The 21,123-nt window shown below is 39.7% G+C and overlaps 1 protein-coding gene across 5 annotated transcripts in view; it reads left to right on the plus strand.

The window, feature by feature from the left end:
* The first annotated feature begins 62 nt into the window (after positions 1–62).
* Miga (mitoguardin) overlaps positions 63–21,123 on the plus strand; it is a 563,944-nt gene continuing 542,883 nt past the window's right edge. For 3 of the 5 annotated variants that reach the window (XM_083139469.1, XM_083139489.1, XM_083139493.1), the window contains exons 1-2: positions 221–489; positions 2,995–3,116. In XM_083139469.1, coding sequence (XP_082995595.1) covers positions 3,021–3,116 — 96 coding nt within the window. In that variant the 5' untranslated portion in view covers positions 221–489; positions 2,995–3,020. The other 2 variants (XM_083139480.1, XM_083139484.1) reach the window with 2 other exon arrangements.

Consider the following 21,123-nt stretch of genomic DNA (forward strand, 5'->3'; position numbering starts at 1 on the left):
AAACTATAAATCGTCTGCTGCATACTTCTATTGTTTTTTTAAAAAAACAATTGTTTTAATGCCTACAATTGATTTAAATCAATATATAACATTTAAAAATGGATAATGTGGACTTATACATGACATAAAGAATAAATCAGAGCGTTAAATTTCATTTTTTTGATTTTCTGCCTAAAACATTTGCCTTACGTACTGCGCGAAAGTAAGTTCGAATCGAAATCCGAATGTTAGGTTGTTATGTAGTGCAGTGCACGGACGAAGCATGCTTTCTTGCCTGTAAATTGAATCTAAATTTTTTTAGTGGTGTTACATATTTATGTAGAGTATGACAAGTGTTATGTTATTTACATGTGTTTTCCTGCTCATTTAAAATTATAAAAATACACTCGTATTAATAATTAGATGATAAATTTGGCGGGAGTGGCCTTCAAAGTAGAATGTGCATATTAATTTCAAGTGACTTTGAAAGGAAACAGTGCATGGAATAATGTAAGTGATAATGTAATTCAAGTTTCTGTGTTTTTTTATTTCTATCTAGAAATAGACGTTCTATGATCCGAAAGTAAGTTACACATAGTAATAATAATTTCGAATAAACATGCAAGTCGATTTGTCGCGAGTTCACCAACAAGAAAGTTATTTTCATAAATAAATGATCAATATTCACATGACCCACAGTAAAAATTGTAAGACGTGCATTGAAACTCCTAGATAGTAATTTAGGAATTGCAGACGAATAGATAATAGTGCCGCTCTGTGTTATTTGGGTGAAGTAATGCTAGTAGATACGATTGATATTGCACCAATAATGAGAAAATCTTATAACACTTTCTCTCTTGTAGCTACCCCAGTTAACTAGGCTGAAATTATTGCAGGTAATGCATGTAGAGGTAGTATTCTTAACTTCATTGACGAAACTTTGGTACTACTTTACTATACCGGAGACACCTATCAATGATTTATTTCGCAATTTTTTACATTGATAACATACTATTCTGCATTGCGGAACATTTCTTTAGGTGAAATAATGAATTTCTAACGAAAATAATGTCTATTTCTTACATTAACGAGTACTTACTGTTGTTCCTTATTTCCCACAAACCATCCACGGGTAGCCCCAAAAACCATTGACATTAGCCCAGTAATTCACGATAGCCCCACGAAACATCACGGGGACGACGTATGCCTACTAGGTTAGGTTCCATTAGCACTCCTTTCGTTCAATTTACCATATACGGACAACATCAGAATTACAAATTCCACGGCATCTTCCACACCCGGCAACAACTTCACGACGTATCCTCGACATGTCATCTTGTAGCAGCAGCAATAGCATGTCGGAAATAGATTTTCATAGAAAACCACATGCATTCACATTAAAATGGATCAAAACTACATTCTCGAACATCAACAACGCTACAGAAAATGATTTGCGTAAGTACTTTCTCCTGCAAATTTGAAGAAATCTGTCTCCGGTATAGTAAAGTGTTACCGAAACTTTAAATAACTTTAGTTCATCTAGTTTTTCTTAGATTACAGACCAAGGTATTTTTCAGAGGAAAATATTTTTCAATAATTTTTTTGCTGTCACTAAGGCTTATTATTTAGAATAGTCAATAGGCATCTTTGGTAAAGTCAACCATGTAGCTCTATCTCTGTTGTAGTCATTGCGAAATCGAGGGTGGGTTAGATGACCACAGTAGGATTACTGGACGTTCTTTTACCCTGACATGTCCTTTTTTGGGTCTTAAAAATGGTACCTTTTTGGGGTATAGACAACTGCTTCATCTTCAAGATTCATAACAAGAATTTTATATTTGTAAATAATTGTTAAGATTGTTTCTGTGCTGAATTTCAAAGTAAGGTAATACAACACACTCAGTTGCAAGCACAAAGACTAGAAATGTTCCTTCCAACAAAGAAAATTACGATCAAATCCAATTAAATATATATTTTTCAATATATTGTCTCTTCTGTTGCCGTCGCACCATGTGATGTTTTGATTTCAAATATTTGCGACATCTATCATGGTCAGCCGCTAATTTCTGACAGTACGTAAGTATATGCGAGGTGTCGTGGCTTCCTTTGATTGGGAATTCATGACATTAGAATTCAGAAATAAACAGTAATTTTTAACTGCTCTACTCTTAGTTGTTACATGGTTGTGGAGAAATGTTGATCAGCGATCTGATGAACAATGTCGAAATGCAAATGTGTTTCTAGTGATGACTTACAGAAAAGGTTTCCTGACTTTAGGCCTGAGTAAGATTTCATATCTTTCCAGGAACTTACATTTTACCTTTGTTATTTTTGCTGTTACATAAATCATAAAATTAAAAGTGAATTGGAATTACTTTGGCATTAGTGCCAAGTTCAGGCTTGAGCCGACTATTTAAATAAAAACCTGATTCACCTTATATCCTTTCCATAAGCATCTAGCATTTTGTTGATAAACAGTTCTTTGTCTTTTTGTACTTTTTCACGATGCACAGATATCAGAGACCACTGCTGTGTGTTCAATTTGTGTGCTTTGGGTGAAAAATAAAATCGCCATGCAACCTCAACTTCTGCTATTTGCAAATAAAATAACACTTACAAAAGTATGAAATCATGAAGTCAGTTTCATGTAATTATCAGTGGTTCCCTAACATAGAAGTGTGGATAAACAACAACAACATGAGACGTCCCATTTGGCTGGTTCGCCTCTGGTATATTTTAAATTATATAAATTGTTTAATTATTTTCTATCAGCATATTATGATATTATTTTAACTTTATAAAAGATAACTAGGAAATTTATGCAAATATTTGTTTTTAATGAATATTGGATAACCCTAGAAATATTTGTTTACTATCGTTGCTATTCCCGAGGCAAGCAGTTTATTGTCGTATTTGGGAAAGATGTAGATTACTGTAATGAATAGTATGGGAGAGTTCATAGAAATTGAACAAAAATGTCAACTGAATCAATTTTTACTTTGCTTTCATTTACAGTGATTGTTTAATTTGAAGAAGCAGCCATGTCGCTGATAGCTCATCTCAACTCTCAAATTGTGAAAGTGCCAAATCTGCACATTTTGGTGCCACGGAACATAAATTTGTCTGTTCCTCAAAAGGTAAGTTCAAGCAAGTACCAGTATAATGTCTTTCCATTGCTAAATGTAAAGAAACAATTGTGAAAATTAAATTTTTATGCTTATCTGCTTAGAAAATGATTCTCTAGTCATACGGCTACGAGAGAAATAATCATACAATGGCCGCCTATCAAATAATTTTTAACTTAATCTGTGGCGCAACAGCCCATGAGGGGCAAGGCCTACATACCAACTGCTTGCCTCACTCCAGCCGGAGTGGGAGATCATTCAACCAGTTACAGGGTAATGTGTAGTCAGCATGACGAACTCCCAGTCATTGGTGTAGGTTTCTGTGACCATAGTTCCCCAATTTTCTCAGGATGGTGGGTGGCCACTGGTCCCATACACATGCCGAATTCCCAGCAGAAAAGTTGTTATATTTCCCTCGAGCTTGCGTACATTCTATGGCCAGAACCCAAAGTATGATGCCTTAGATCGTACAGCCATGGTGTACCCGTACATCCACACGTGCACATAATTATCAATTTATATGATCATCATTCTTTTACATTCTTGTTATTCGAACACACTGCGAAGCCAAGCTAAGGTCATTTGTCTTGCCCTTTTTGCGAGACCGCAAAAGGAGATGGCTATATTTGTCCACTTTCTCTTCCAAACCCCTAGCCCTTTGTCCTCCCAACGTCTCAAAATTTTCCATTCTACCTGCACCTACCTCCTTCTGTTACGTCAGCCAATAGGAAGTGAACCTTTCAAATTGCGAATTTTGACGGGCATTGAATTCAGTCTGTGTCAAGAAGTTATAAAAAAAAGTCTGTGTTAAGGAGTTGTGCTGAGAAGTCTGTGTTAAGTAGTTGTGCAAAAAAGGTCAGTGTCCGTCAGTGCTCAGAGTATTGCATTTAACATTTGAGTTATGATGAACGGAATAGTTTTCGTTACGAAATAAACATACATCCTTTTATATATAAAAGTATATACATGGTGTTTCTGTGACCGTGTACAGACTTGCAGGGATTATGGAAGGGAACAAACACAACAAAATGAGGTAGGGAACTCTGGTCCGGAAATGCCCAAGCCAAAACCTTCGAAGGGCAGGCAACCATGCAAAATGCAGAGGGGGATCTTAAAAGACAGGGGAAAGAATCCACTGCGCATGCCCTGGAGAACACGTAACATCAAACTCGACGTGTGTAGTCTAGAAGAACGAGTTTTGCGGCTCCAATCAGTGCAATGGAGTATACGCTAGAGGAACTGGCTGATATGGTGTTTGTGTATGGACGAGCAAATGGGAACTGGAGGGAAGCAGAAAGGTTGTATCAGACCACGTATCCAGGGTGCAGACATCCAGCACACACCATGTTTTCCAGACTTTTCCAATGATTACAGGAAACGGGCCAAGTGGGACCTCAATTCTACGAGCAAGGACAAAGAACTGCAAGGACACCTGACCTTGAAGAAGTAGTGCTGGATCAGGTGGAAGGACAACCATGCATTAGTACACAGGCTGTGGTACGTGAAATTGGTATGGCCCATAGTACTGTTTGGAAAGTTCTGAGGGAGCAGCAGCTGTACCCTTACCATCCACAACGTGTCCATGCCTTGGGTCCATCTGATTTCACACCCTACATCGTGTTTAGTGAATGGTTACTGCAGCGCTGTGGGGTCGATCCCTAGCTCCATGCCTGTGTGCTTTTAACTGATGAGGCCTGTTTCACGAGAGACCAGGGTTGGCATGTGGGTTTTTCATATTTTTTTAAGGTTATTTTTATAAATGTATATTTTAAAAATGAAATACATTTCCCCACTGGTAGTAATATATTGTAACATTCAATTTGTATTGAAACAAATACAAGTGTCTGCGCAAGTAATGACGTGAGACTGCTCAACCAATGAACGCATTAGAGGGAACTGGATTGCATGGAGAAGGTGTAATTGACTGCAGTTACCAGCCTTTGCAACAGCATGTACTTCTTCACTCTGCCCACTCAATTTCCTCCTCTTCTCTGATGCTATTTGCAGCCTTGCTCCAGAGATAACTGAGACAGGGTATAGTTGACTGAATCAAAAACAATTTAACATTTCTGTTAACATGATCTGTTCTAAAATATTTGTCCAACAGTTTGATTCTACTTTTCCTGGATGGTGTAATACTTACTGTTGCTATGTGATGTTTTCAGGGGTGCATTCTCTGAGGACGCACATACTTTAGTGCTTCCAACAATCAGCAGACTACCTCGGGTGGGGTGGTACAAACTATGTTATAACCAGTGTTTTGGGGAGGGGGGGAAGCCAACAATGGTACTCCGTACTGGCACCTTACTATTGTTGAGAACTAATAACATTTTATTTTAACAAGATAAATGCCTATGATGCCAGAGGTCCCAAGTTCGAATCCCCCAGCCTGGGCATGGATATTATTTCTATGTCCCTTTATCAATTTCATCACATCATCACTCATTCTCATTCTTGCGATCATCCAAATGAGGCAGAAAAGAGAAGTAAAATAACCAAATCAATCAATCAAACATAAGAAATGCGTGTGTGTGTATACTTGGATACAGTGGCAGCAATTAGGGGGAGGGGCAAGCAGTTGCCCCCCTTTTTTGCTAATTTTGTCCCCACACTATGCTAAACCTTATGTATAAAGGAAAATTAACTGTCCTTGCCCCCCCTTCAGTTTTGGCATCTTTCCCCCCCTCCCCTTAGATTTGGAACCCAAATGCCGCCACTGCTTGAATGCAACATCATTTATGAACGTATCACAATTTTGAGTAGTACGAGGGTCACTATTTATATTTTGAGCCTAATAATGAAAAAAACAGGAATTTGGCATTGAAAACTGCTTTATTGTTTTTCGAAGTATTCTCCTTTATGGTAAATACACTTTTGCATTCGTTCGAACCATTTGTCAAAGCAGTTTTTCCAATCTTCTTGAGACACCTCCATAATATGGTTTTTGAACGTATCAACGGCGTCTTCCGCCGACGAAAATCGTTGTCCACGCAATTTATTCTTGACATTCGGGAACAAGAAGAAGTGATTGGGTGCCAAATCAGGACTGTACGGCGGATGACCAATCAATTCGATTTTTTGACTGTTCATAAAGTCGGTTGTTAGACGAGATGTGTGACAGCTGGCATTGTCTTGATGAAGAATGATCCGATGGCGTTTGTTTGTTTTCCGTATTTGACCGAAGACCTCTGGCAAACAAATTGTTGTGTACCATTCAGAGTTGACCGTTCAACGTTCCTCTAAAGGCACAAGTGCCACATGACCAGTTTTCCCGAAAAAACAGGCAACCATTTGTTTCGATGTGCTTTGAGTGCGAACAACTTTTGTTGGATTGGGTTCATCTTGAAATACCCATACAGTCGACTGCTGTTTACGTTCCGGCTCATATGCATATATATCCATGATTCGTCACCTGTTACAATCTTATATACGTCTTTTGAAGCACCACGATTGTATTTATTGAGCATTTGTTTGCACCAATTGATGCAAGCGTCTTTTTGAGTTTTTGTCAAATTGTGTGGGATCCAACGAGAAGATACCTTCTCACAGCTAAATGATCATGTAATATTTTATATATGCTGGTGGAACTAATGCCTATGGTTGCCTCAATCTCACAGTATGTCACATGACGATCTTGCAATATTAGGTTTTGCACAGCATCAATGTTTTCTTGAACAACAACTGATTTTGGACGACCTTCGCGAATCTCGTTGGTGAGCGAATGGCGGCCACGATTAAATTCGTTATACCAGCATTTCACAGTGGCAAAGGATGGGGCTTCATCCCCAAATGTGGAAGTAAGTTGATCGATGCACTCTTTTCTTGATAATCCACGTTGAAAATCGTAAAAAATCATCGCACGAAAATGTTCACGAGTTAATTCCATTTTATTCTTGTCACGCAATCTCCAAGGAAACATAAACAACACAAATGAAGCTATTGACAAAACATTTGAAGTACGTTATGGTAAATAATGCCAGATTATTCCGTGGAAACGTCAAATCGTGCCTAATTTCAATCAGTGTTGCCAAGGCTCAAAATATAAATAGTGGCCCTCGTAGTTATGATGAACACAGTAAAATAACAAATCAACTTGAATAGTGCGGGAACCATTCTTCCCAGAAAATAAAGCAATAACTAACTTTTTTACAGTGAGACTTTCAATTTTATCAATCAGGTTTGTTACTTTCTTCTCCCTGCAAAGATACTCCAATTTAAACATGTTATAGTATGCTTTTCAACATGCAGCACATTTTTAGTAAGTCCCATTAATGGACATTCCATTCTGAACTTCAGTTTATGAAACAAATTAGTTTGCGAATGCAGTGTTGTGCCTATTTTGGAATGATTATACTGGGTGGGCCAAGATAAACCAAACCCGACATGGGAGAAGATATTCGATGTAGCAACATGCAATAATAATAATAATAATTCATTTTCAACGTATGGAGCATGAACGAAGCACATTGACATTGACCTGGCCTTAATCGTGAACTGAGAGAGGGAAATGCATTGGGAGGGGTAAACCTACACATGTGAAGGCAACAATCGAGGTAAAGCTAAATCACCAGTGTAGACACAACAAAGCAGCTGACGAAAGAAGCCAAGATATTTATCGAAAAGGAATATTACTCACAGGGCAGATCAGTGAAAGGAGTACAAGAAAAATTCCATGCCAAATTAAACAGAACACCACCCGCCAAGTCATCCATACACAAACTCATAAAGAAGTTTGAGGCAACAGGATCCGTGGTTAATAAGAAGCATGAATATCCACGTTTGAAAAGGACCGAGGCGAAGCCGGAAGATATTCGTCAACGGATGTTGCAGAGCTCCACTAAGCCCACGAGGCGGCTGTTACAACAGCAGATGGGAGTGTCACGAACAACATGCCGGCGTATCCTGGAGGACCTTAACCTGGAGCCATACAATATCATGGCTTTGCAACAGTTAAAACCTGCAGACCATGCTAGCCGTGTATAGTACTGAACATTGCTACTGCAAGAAATCAAAAGTGGCTTTCTCGATCCAAACCTCTGCTTCATGATGGACGAGGCATGGTTTCACCTCAGTGGCTACGTTAATTCGAAAAATACGCGGTATTGGTCTTTCGACAACCCACGACAAGTATTCGAGCTACCGCTGCATGATGCAAAGATTGGGTTGTGGTGCGCTGTGTCGCCAACGAGAATCATTGGACCAATTTTCTTCGAAGACACCATGAACTCAGCATGTTACATTGCCGACATTTTCGAGCCCTTCGCACATCAATTGACACCACACGAACGACGTTTCGCGTATTTCCAGCAGGATGACGCAACATCACACGCCTCCTTGGAAGCAGTGCATCCTGTTTTCACACCTGACAGAACAGTCTCGAAAGATCTATGGCCTCCACGGTCCCCTGATTTTTCTAGTTGTGATTTTTATTTGTTAGGCAACCTGATTTGCAAGGTGTACCACAACAATCCACGAACTATTGACGCACTGAAAGAGAACATACGCAATGCCATCCCCGACATCCAACGGAACGAGTTACAGCAAGTCACACTGAACGTGATCCATCGGACCACTCTGTGTTGGACCATGGTGGTCAACATTTCCAGCAGTACCTGTAGAGACTGAGAAATACATGTGAGTGGGCTTCTGTCTGTGATCTAATTGTATGAAAATATACAATAAAATAGCCTTGCAGTTCATATGTTCATTACTTGGTTGGGTTCGGTTTATCTTGGCCCACCCATTATATGCTTCAGCTACAAACACATTTTTTTATCATTTATTTCATTTCCATACAAGCTGCCATAGACCATTAAATAATCCAAAATACAATGCAACACAATGTTTTAATCTGCTTCAGTAGAGTTTGTTTACAGTTTACCACAGTTGTTTTTTCCCATTATTTTTCTGGATATTTCAAGCATAAATAATGCCAAATTATAAGTTTGCCATATTTCATTGTTTGACTGATTTTGTCCTAATGGAATACCTTATATATCCTCCAAAATAAACGACGACAAGTGACGAACCCGGAAGGCTGAGTCAGCATCTTAGCAACCAACGCCCTTTGGTAGGTTAGAAGGGGTAACTTCCAGAATTCGGGGGTCATTCAGTCATTCATCAGCGAGTGAGTAACGAGTAGCCAGTGGCGAGTGAACACAGAAGCATTAGTCCGAGAGGAACTCTTAGCTCTTGAGTCGCCGTCTCGCTGATGGCAACCACTACGTTACTAATAAGCGTGTCGGCCGTACCTACCAGCCAGTAGCTAGAAACCACACATCATCGACCTGCGACAGAAACTGAAGACTGTGGGTCAGCGAACCTAGGACTCAGAGATCTGTCACCTGACATCCGCACACTAGTCGCCTAGCCGAGAAGTGAGATGTATCTTCGACATCCCTTGATTCCTTCCACTCTCTGCTTGGGCTAAGTTGGGTAGATTGTAGGGGGAACATTAAGGTACCTTGCTCTATCATGAGGCCCCCTTAAGCGTTCAAGAGTTCGATTCCTGCATAGAATGCTCATGAAACCAGTGAACGCAACAATATATTCTTTTTATTTCTATTGAAGTCCATTTCTAGCATGATTTGAGGAAAATACCGTGAAAAAACCACTATGACTTGGGCTGCATCATTATTTTTAATATTATAAGCTCTGCTAAATCTTTTCAGTACAAGTTTTACAAAACATTTTTGCAATTGTAGAACCTCACAAGTATTTAAAGCAATAATTCACAACATTTTCTGAAAAAACATGCATGGGGAAAAGTGAGCTGGGCCCACCCGGGCCAATCCTGCGAGAGACAGGATGCTGAAAAGTCGCAATAGCCATGTATGGGCCGATGAAAATCACCATGCCACAATCGTGAATGACTATCAAGGCAGATTTGTGTAAACATGTGGGTGGTCATTGTTGGTGAACATGTAATAGGTCTGTATCTTTTACCACCACGATTAACTGGACCAGTGTACACTGTGTTTCTGAGAGACATCCTCCCCACGTTATTGGAACATGTCCCACTTCTCGTTCGTCAACACACGTGGTTTCAGCATGATGGGGTCCCAGCCCACTTTGTAGCTGCTGCTCGTGATATTCTGACTCAGACCTTCCCACAGCGGTGAATAGGGAGAGGCGGACCTGTCGCTTGGCCAGCCCATACACCTGATCTGATCCCACTTGATTTTTTTTTGTGGGGTCATGTCAAAAGTCTTGTCTACGAGACACCTGTGAGTAATGTAGAGGAACTCTTGGCAAGAATCCTTGCAGCCTGTGTTCTGGTCTGAACCACTCCTGTGATATTAGAGCGGATGTGACAGAGCTTATTGTGATGCTGTCATGCCTGTATGGAGGCAGGGGGCGTCACTTTGAACAACTGCTGTAATGATGGCTGTAGTTACTACTCATTAAGCCTCGGCTGGATGTTGAAAGAAATCAAAATTTCGAGGGTGTCGTTAGTTCCGTTATAACAACAGAACCGAGGGAACACAAGGGAGATGCTGACGTCGCTTTCAAGAAATTCTCCTTTTTGCCTACCACAAACCCTCCCATATTCTTACCATCGTTACCCAGTTTCAGCAACCCAACCTCGTTGCTTTTACGATCTGGCAGGGAGGGGGAGAATGGAATGGTCGTGCCCACTGGCCATTGACATATGTGCCGGAAACCTGAAGAATAACTGTTTTCCTTTCCTTAGTTGAAAGGAAACTTACACATCGTCCTTTGAGATCACCAGCCTATGCACTGTGAAGCTGCATGTTTGTTTTTGTTTCCGTCTTTACATTCATTTTGTTACAGTAAAATGCCAACTAACATAGGTTATGTAGTAAAATACCTAAAACATAAATTCTCCGCTTTGGAATCAGGATTCTGTTGTTACTGTTCTCGTGCAAGAAGCTACACACTTTGTGTTATCAGGGCCTCTCCGATGGCATAGTGGTGACGTCGTCACCTTGTAATCAAGGGATCCCGGATTCAATATCCGGTGGTGGCACGTAGTGGCTCCAGTGGTGTAGCAGCAACCCCCGCAATGCAGTGGGGAGGGGGGGTGTAGGGACCCCACAATGTGCTCTTGAATTTTTTATATAATCGCAGAAATTCCACAGATAGTGTCGCTTATAAAAAATCGATTTACGAAACAGAAATCTGGTTTCCGGTAACATCATATACGACGTCTGCGATAACAAGCAGTGATGTATTCTCTCAGCCAGAGGGGCCCTGGTAACTTGTCATATGGTTGCCCCTCCAAAATGCAGAATTAACTTACTTGCTCGCAGATGTCCATCGATAGGTAAATATCTCTCATCTCATACCTTTGTATCTATGCAGTTTGTCGTAAACATAGTGTAGCGTGTCAATTGTCTACAGTTATGAATCCAGTAGAAATATTCAGTTGCTCAACCAGTCGATCCTTATTTTACAATAAACATCAAAATTGTTATTTCGTAACCTTTTAGTTTTATACGTGATATTTAAAATGTAACTTCCCACCAAATTTTTTAAAGGGGGCCCCAATTCTTTTCATATTGAAATAAGAGCTGAAATGAATTTCCCACATTGTCTACACTTGTTACGTTTTACTTCAAAGGGTCCGAAAACCTCAGTTAAAGGTGGGACCCATATTAAATTATCCCTTTGCTGCAAATACCATTATCCCATCCTCTGCCACACAGGGTATACAGTGTATGAGTTAAATGTGACCATTATTTTGTGTAATTTTGTAAGTTCATTTTTCTTACAATTTGGCATTTTGTGGACATTTCTGTCGAACTAGTTCTTACTTTCCAGTGTGTTACGATTTTTTGATCTGCAGTGTTCGAAGGGAAAATTCCTAGCTGCAAATTTCCTTGTTCGCGTTGGGGATAGAAGGAAGGATCCTTGTGTGGAACAACTTTAAGATAATGCAGTAGGTGAAGGAGAATGATTATGCAAATTCGAGCACTGATGGTCTATTAATAAAAAGGTTCTTGTTTCATGAAAAAGTATTTTAAGAAAATATGATCACTGGTCTATCGAAAAAAGAATGGCAGCGTTTAAATTATGAATAATGATGTTGAGGTCTACTAACCTGTGGCAACCTTCTTTTATTTGGGGGGGGGGGCTTAGTCCTTCCAAGCTGCATTTCATTGAGTGACAAATTTTCAGTGAATAGTTCCTTCGCAGCTTCATTATCTATCACTCAAGACTAGAGTCCGCAGTTATTTCTTCGTACCAGATTGAGATTTACCTTGTGATAGGTTACTACCGACAATCTAGATGTCCGGTTCAAACCCCATTACTGAAGGATAAGTTTGTTGCTTGAGTATATTACTCACTCAGTATTAGAAGGCTAATATGAGCGACTACTCTTACATTGAATCTTGGCCTGGAAGAACCAGGGGATGGCTTGGGGGTTAGGGCACATCCACCTCAAAGTCCAAAAGAGGAGTGTAAAAAAAGGTAAAGGTAAAATGCTCCCCTGTGCATAGCACCATGCAAGGGAGGCGTATAGGGGGTGTGGGGGTAACACCCCACACTTTCTTCATCCGGTCGTGAGTGGGGTGATGTGATCAGCATCATGCCCCTGACCGCCTTTACCTCCCAGGGTTTCCCCCAGGTACCCATGTTATTCGACGCTGGGTAGGCGCCGGGGCCGCTTCCATCGTTAGAAAAGTTCCCGGATTTGAACCGGCCGGGGATCGAACCCGGGACCTTTAGCATGGTAGTCAGACGCGTTACCGACTGAGCCACCGCGGCATACAAAAGAGGAGTGTTTACTATCTTTTTACAATTCCACCAAAACAGTATTTTTTAATATCTGTGTAATATGTAACTTCATTAAAAAAATATATATATTTCAAGCAAAAATACAAAGCATCACGAACAAAATATTTGGCAGCGGGAAGCTTCCCCCTCCTCCAAAAGTGATTCCTGGCTGTGTCGCTGTGTTGAAGTAGAGAAAATATTTCCAGATTCTTCTTCCAGTTATTTTTCAGAGATTCAGACCATCCTGATTTAGTTTCGAGAAGGTACTACAGTGATATAAATTGATAACAAAAAAATGGGAAGGCTTAATATTTGAGGTAAAATTTAATTCCTTGTACAATGAAGGGGGGAGGGCAGCTAATTATTGTACCTCCGTCCCACTCTGGCATCATATTTTTTTGGCCCTAAGGGGGGCCCCTCAATATTTTACTTGCAGGGGGGCCCAAAGATCTGCGCTACACCACTGAGTGGTTCGGATCCCACTTTAAACTATACGTCCAGTCCCGATTTGCCTTTCTGTGCATAAATTGGTCTTAAAACAAGTTTAACAAACAAACGTTTTGCTATCAGTTCACAATTATAATTGGCTGTGCTCTAATAGTTGGAGATATTGATAAGTCTCCAAAATTGATAGATACACGTAAAGAGTGAGGTATTTGCAAAATTTCCGGCAACTACTCTTCAAGCATCGATATATTATAAATTGTACATACAGGGTGGCTCAATAAGTCACTTAACACCCTCAGTACAAGGCCACTGCGGCATGGAATTTGAAATTGGCGATGACCAATCGTTATCTGGCCAAGGGGGAACCACATTGACGCCACCCACCGGTCGGTGGCCATCTTGATGTCCGCCATCTTGAATTCAACTTCAGAATGGGAAGGGGGTCGTGCGACATATCAAAATGGGCTAGAATTTCACGAGAAATGCAATGGTGAAGGTTTTTTTGACGTATCTTGAACCAGTAAAAAGTTATAACTGAATTCTTGTACCAATTTGCTCCTTTTCGAGGTGTTAGAAAAATGCCTTAAAATTTGTTTAGCGCTTCGGTAATGCATTGAGATCAAAGTGACGTTTATGGAGAGACGTTCGCATGCCATTGCACATTATTTTAATCGGATACATCCATGAAGAGCTGTGCATTATGAATGGTTGTCGCGAACAATTTACAGTGTGACGCTTCCATTGAATTAAAAGTCCTTCACAGTGACAAGGCTAATGTTTATGTTCATAAGGAAGTTCATAAACAGAATATTCGATGATTTTTATCTGATAACCCATTTTCAACAGATCAAAGCTGAATGGTTAGTGTTGGTAAGTTAATGGTGTGGCGTGCTGTGTGGAACACGATTGGTTAGTCAATTTTCCATCAACGGAACCTTAAATGCTTAGGGCTACTTGGATTTGTTAAATAAACAGTTTTTTTCATCCTTGCTTATGGAAGAAGGTACTTTTTACAGAGTTTTTTCAATAGGGAAGAACACCAGAACACTTATGGGAACGTTATGAACCAGTTTTTGTCCAAAGTTATCAGATGACAAGGGTCACATATTCTGTTTATGAACTTCCTTATGAACATAAACATTAGCCTTGTCACTGTGAAGGACTTTTAATTCAATGGAAGCGTCACACTGTAAATTGTTCGCCACAACCATTCATAATGCACAGCTCTTCATGGATGTATCCGATTAATATAATGTGCAATGGCATGCAAACGTCTCTCCATAGACGTCACTTTGATCTTGATGCATTACCGAAGCGCTAAACAAATTTTAAGGCATTTTTCTAACACCTCGAAAAGGAGCAAATTGGTACAAGAATTCAGTCATAACTTTTTACTGGTTAAAGATACGTCGAAAAAACCTTCACCATTGCATTTCCCGTGAATTCTAGCCCATTTTGATATGTCGCACGACCCCCTTCCCATTTAAAATTCTGAAGTTGAATTCAAGATGGCCGCCGACCGTGTGGGTGGCGTCAATGTGGTTCCCCCTTGGCCTGATAACGATTGATCATCACCATTTCCATGTTGCGCGCTGCAGTGGCCTTGTACTGGGGGTGTTAAATGACTTATTGAGCCACCCTGTATATAGTCTTATAATAATAATAATAATATGATGAACGTTAATTTAAATTTTTATTATGTTATTTACTTTGAGCCTGAATAAATTAAAATAAATCAGTTCTTGGGTCTCACCACAGCGCAAAAGATTTAGTATAAGTATTATAATTGTATTAGGTAAAAAACAAAAGTCAAAATGCGAAAATGGGAATCTCTGAACCAGCCTCTTCCATTCTACATTTTCTTCAATTCCCATTATGATGCATAACCTAGATATGTAAAAAAATCGGAGAGCATCACAGAGTAAGTCAACGAAGTAACTGGCTTTCTTGTTTCGGATCAGACTTGTAAATCGACGTAATTTGTGTAAACTAAGTGATGGCGATCCACTTCCTCGACTTGCAAGACTGTCTGTCTTGTATTTTGAAAGTAGCCACCCATTGAAGGAATGAATGCACTTCCCTGAGTTTCCAAGGTTTTTGCACGGACAAAACATAAACCAGGTGTCAAAGCAAGATAAGTTTACAAATTAGGGTGTGAAACCCTCCCCACCCCTCCCTCCTCCTCCGCTGTGAGCGGCACATGACCGGTGGGTGCTGCTGATGGGAGAATACCCATTCAGAGGGTTGCTTGCCCAGAAGCGACAGCAGCGCCATAAGCGGAAAATCCTCGAACTTTCAGAAGGCGTGGGAACTAAATACTTGTCTTTTTTGTAATAAAATTTTGTAATTTGTGTTGAAGATATTGTGCAAACGTTTGGAATTATTTATGTAAATTCACGACACTAAGATGCACAATATTGAACCTAAATGGTATAATGATTTAAAACTCTTCAAATGCCCCATTTCAAGCTGCTTTCACATCCAATTAATGCTGCATTTCCAATTTTTTGTATACCAAACTAGAATCCCAAATTGATTTTGTATTCATTACATCACTTTGTGTATCCTTCTAGAAAAGCCTTGCAGAGTATCACCGAATTGGAAGCATGTGTTTTGAGATTTTGTCAATAGAAGGAGAAGCAGTTTTTAGCTGTTGAGAGAAACATCCAGCCAAGGCTTAAAGCCAATACAGTTATTCTTCTGTGTTTGTTTTCCACTACCCCAGACATCTTTTATGGTTCCCCTCCGTGTTGTGCATGGTTGCCTGCCCTTCGAAGGTTTTGGCTTGTAACTTTTGACTGGGACATTTCTGGATCATGGTTCCCTATCTCATTTTGTTGTGTTTGTTTCCTTCCATCATCCCTGCAAGTCTTTAACATGGTCACAGAAACACCCTGTATGTAACTAGCCAGTGTCCAGAAGTTAGGTGAGATGGAAGTGTGTTGTCTTATATTGTTCACGAGCAATGTGAGATCACCTCGCTGCCAAGAGTGAACAATGCAAACTTATCCAAGGTTCATTCCACGACTCGCAAATTGCATGAGAGAAGTGACTGATAGGTGTGAACTGTGATGTGTGCTCCCGGGGCCTGATGGATATGTAGGAGTCGTTACCAGAGGGCAGTGCGTTTGACACCCCCAGGAAGCAGCAGATTGTGTCGCAGGGCCAGTGGGAGAAGCCTCCCCACTGCTGTGGCTATATAATTTCTCATACTTTCCCACTCCTTTTTTCATTACTTCAATAATATTTTCATTTTAGTAGAGGAAATATACGGTTTCACCCGGAAATAATTGCAACATAAATGTTTTTTGTGGCAGATTGTGTGGAATGGTATAGTGAACAATATATTAAAAGTCCGCCATCCAAATGTTGGGGAAAATCCGCCATCTTGGAAAATGGTGCCAAAAATTCAACTTAAAATTTTTAAAAAAATAATATCTTGAAAACTGTGCATTGTACACGAAAAGTGAAGATAACCAAAATGAAAGAACAGAAAATTTGCTAAATTATGGTTTTTGTTTGATAGAGCTACCGTAAATCTTAATTGAATTAGAAAGATTCAAATTTTTTCCTTGATTTTTAGAATTAGCGTAAAAGTTGATTTCTGACACAAAAAACAGCAAATATGTAAGAAACTATGTAATTTACGTCCTAAAGTTACTGAACCAAATTCATAGCTTATGATTTCCTCTAGAGATTGGTTTTTGTTTTGTGCCCTTAGAGTCAGGGGTTGAGGAGATATGTAGTTTAATACAGAGTCATGTGTTTCCCTACATTTACTTGTTCCATTTCCCATGCTATTGGTTGATTTGCTTTACTTCACTTCACTTTTGTGCCACTTTTGGCTAATTTGTGAAGATGGGAATGAGTGGTGATGATATGATGAAATTCATGAATGGACACTCTCAGACATCCATGCCCAAGCTGGGATTCGAATCAGAGACCCTTGATGTTGTAGCGCGATTATGATATTGATGAGAACATAATGCACGTACATTGTTTTATTCAGTGTTTGGTTCACAAGGCATTTGATAAGAGTACTTAATATGTTGTTATTGTTGTTTAAAAATGTATGCACACAGTGGCGGCGATTAGGCATCTTAAGTGAGGGGGGGGGGAGAATAGTTTACTTTCTACTGACTGCAATTAGAGAGAAGCGTATTGAAAATGGAATTCGGGCAGATGATTTTGGGTGAAATCCACTGGTAGACATGGCTTAGCATTAAGAGACCATAGTGCGGGGACAAAAAGTGTGTGTGTATATAGGGGGAGGACTGCCCCCCATCCCTAATCACCATCACTGTCAATACGTTGTAAATCCACTTTATGCACAGTAAGGTTAATCAGGACTGGACCTACAGTTTTAAGTGGGATCCGAACCACTGTGCAATGTGCCTCCACCAGGTATAGAACCGGGGACTCCATGATTATAAGGCCACAACACTACCACTGCGTCAATCACGAAGATAAGGATGAATGAATGAATGGACAATCACAAACATATGTGGACCTCACAACACGAGTCCTTATGTAGCAGGTCCAGCGGCAATCCTCATCAAGGGAAACAGCGATTTCTTTACTTCCAGATATGCATTCAATCCACATTGCACTGTATTTGTGGGCAATCAAAGAGGTAAATCACACAAACAGCATCACATTTGATCAACCAATATTTCTGAAAACACACTATATCGTAGCCAATGAGAACTCTGATAGTCCTCTGAAGTAACCCATACTAAGGCTGGGTGGTCTGCATGTCAATATGAGTTTCCTGAGATGTGGTGTTTATCTATTGACAGATTCAGGTCTTCAACAAATCCTTGAGATCATTTATGGAGGTAATACTGTTAAACCTATGATCACAGAAAAGCGATTCACTTCCAAGCAGTACACCTTGGACTGCATTTTGAAGACTAGCAAGGCTCTGCGGTCTGGATTCACAGTCAGTATAATCCTCTGTGGCGCTTGTGGTGTCGTCCTCGTCTTCGCAATCAGCCAGAAGTGGCAGAAAAGAGACGTAATATAAACTAAAACGAATCAAATGAATCCATAAAAGCCATAGCCAGAGGCAAAAGGGGTCATTTCGTAGTTTATGCAGCACTCTTCACACTACTTAAAAAAACAAAGTGCATTGCAAATGAGTATATTTCTGAGATACGTTCAACATATCGCTGGCCTGTTCAATTCAGAAGTGGACTCTAATGTAAGTTCAAGCTCTGAGGTGCTGAAAAATCTTTACCTACTCTTACATTTGGTTCAACTCTGAAACATAACAAGACACTGCTGCTCTGTGACTGCTATGCATTACTATGCTCGATGTTCGTGTACATTTCATTAAAGCCTAAGGTATTGGGAAGTGGTGTTTAAATCTTCAATCAGTTACGCAAATGTTCTCCTTTTGCTGCATCAGGGGCAACACCTGTTCTACAAGTGCACGTCTGTATGTAGAGGAAATGATGAAATTTAACATGTTGGTACCAGGTATCTACGAAATATTCTGCAATGGACTCTAAGGCAAAGTGACCGGTTTAGATCCATATTTTACCATGTCATATTAGTTCAACGTATTGACATTGACGGCAATTATGGATGGGGGGCAAGGGGAGCAGCCCCCCCTCCCCTACATACACAATTTTTGTCCCCGCACTATGGTCTCTTAATGCTAAGCCTTTTACCAGTGGATTTGACCCAAAATCATTTGCCTGAATTCCATTCTCAATACGGTTCTTTCTAATTGCAGTCAGTACTGCTTAGCAAAGATGAGAAAGTCTCTCTGGCGCTGCTGTCCTGTGGGCAACTTGTTTGTTGGAGGGTGGGGTCAGGTGGGAGGTGGGGGATATCAAGGACTGCTCGATTTCTCACACCCTTTCAATGTTGCCAAACTTACATGGATGAAAGGTCATTGAGTTGGAGTGCGTCTGTTGTATTGCCTATCCAGAAATCACCTGGGTGCAGTGATGTGTGTCTACGCGTAAACAACGATAGTCTACATTCTACACATAGACTATTTTATACACTTATTTTACGTAATCTATGTAAGCAACATGGCGAAAGGTGATAACTTAGCAAAGGGCACCGTGGAATTGGAAGAAAATTATACTGCGTATCAGTTGCTGATGTGTGAGGAGAACTTTTCATACTCTTTCTTCCAAATTCGAACAATTTCTCACCTAGGAAGAAACCTAATATAGGAGATATTCTAGTATTTTATGGGTAAAAGACCAACTTTGCCTCACGACTGCCATCTGTTGTTTTTTGCATACTATTTATCTTCTTCCATAGTTGATAATAGAAGAGAAGAGAATTTTTTTTGTAAACAGAATTCTTATCATTTCGTTAGGAACCAATACAGTTGAAAATGTTACCTTCCTTTCATGAAACCCTTGAAAATTAATTTTAATGCACTTTAGATTGTCTTTCATCGACATTCTTTCTTTTTGAAGTGTAAGCTGTGTGTATATTTGATGGGTTATTTATTTACATAAATATTGTTTATGTGTACCTTGCCCTCCCAAATTTATCTTAAGTTAGCACCTCTGGTCCCTCCAATCGCCGCCACTGTCTCTAAGGATATAATTATAATTAATAATTAAATTAAAGATAAAATTTGTTTCTTAGATAGTAATATTTACTATTGCATAGTAAGAATCACAACCATGACAATAAATTATATTGTTCTTAATTATTTAAATCGGTAATCGTCACGTACACTATACATTCTTCTTCAACCACAGACCGCACCACCCTGAACGTTGAGTTTTGCGGCAGGTCCGCCAGAATTCCATCTGTCAGAGAACAGCTGTGAGGCAATGTGGCAACAGCGTGACTTTTGAGAGCAGAGGAAAAGAAGGATTTCCCCCAGATTCTCGTCTGCTGCCGTTCACCGGGTCAGAAACAAGTGGGGGTGGGTTTTAGTTCCCATATTTTCCGGTAGTTTTCTCTTCTATGCTGAGCAGTAGAAAGTAAACTATTCTTGCCCCCCCCCCCCCCCTGTTCACTTAAGATGCCTTATCGCCACCACTGTGTGCATACATTTTTAAACAACAATAACAACATATAAGTACTCTTATCAAACGCCTCGTGAACCAAACACTGCATAAAACAATGTACGTGCATTACGTTCTCATCAATATCATAATCACGCTACGACGTCAGGGGGTCTGATTCGAATCCCGCCCTGTCCATTCATGAATTTCATCATATCATCACTCATTCCCATCTTCACAAAATAGCCAAAAGTGGCACAAAAGTGAAGTGAAGTAAAGCAAATCAATCAATCAACCAATAGCATAGGAAATGGAACAAGTAAATGTAGGGAAACACATGACTCTGTATTAAACTACATATCTCCTCAACTCCTGACTCTAAGGGCACAAAACAAAAACCAATCTCTAGAGGAAATCATAAGCTATGAATTTGGTTCAGTAACTTTAGGACGTAAATTACATAGTTTCTTACATATTTGCTGTTTTTTGTGTCAGAAATCAACTTTTACGCTAATTCTAAAAATCAAGGAAAAAATTTGAATCTTTCTAATTCAATTAAGATTTATGATAGCTCTATCAAACAAAACCCATAATTTAGCAAATTTTCTGTTCTTTCATTTTGGCTATCTTCACTTTTTGTGTACAATGCACCGTTTTCGAGATATTAATTTTTTAATATTTTTAAGTTGAATTTTTGGCACCATTTTCCAAGATGGCGGATTTTCCCCAAACATTTGGATGGCGGACTTTTAATATATTATTCACTATATCATTCCACATAATGTGGCACAGAAAAACATTTATGTTGCAATTATTTCCAGGTTAGGCCTTATTTTCCCCGTTGG

This window comes from Lepisma saccharinum, chromosome 1, assembly GCF_977018435.1.
Source record: "Lepisma saccharinum chromosome 1, izLepSacc3.1, whole genome shotgun sequence".
Classification (NCBI taxonomy): Eukaryota; Metazoa; Arthropoda; class Insecta; order Zygentoma; family Lepismatidae; genus Lepisma; species Lepisma saccharinum.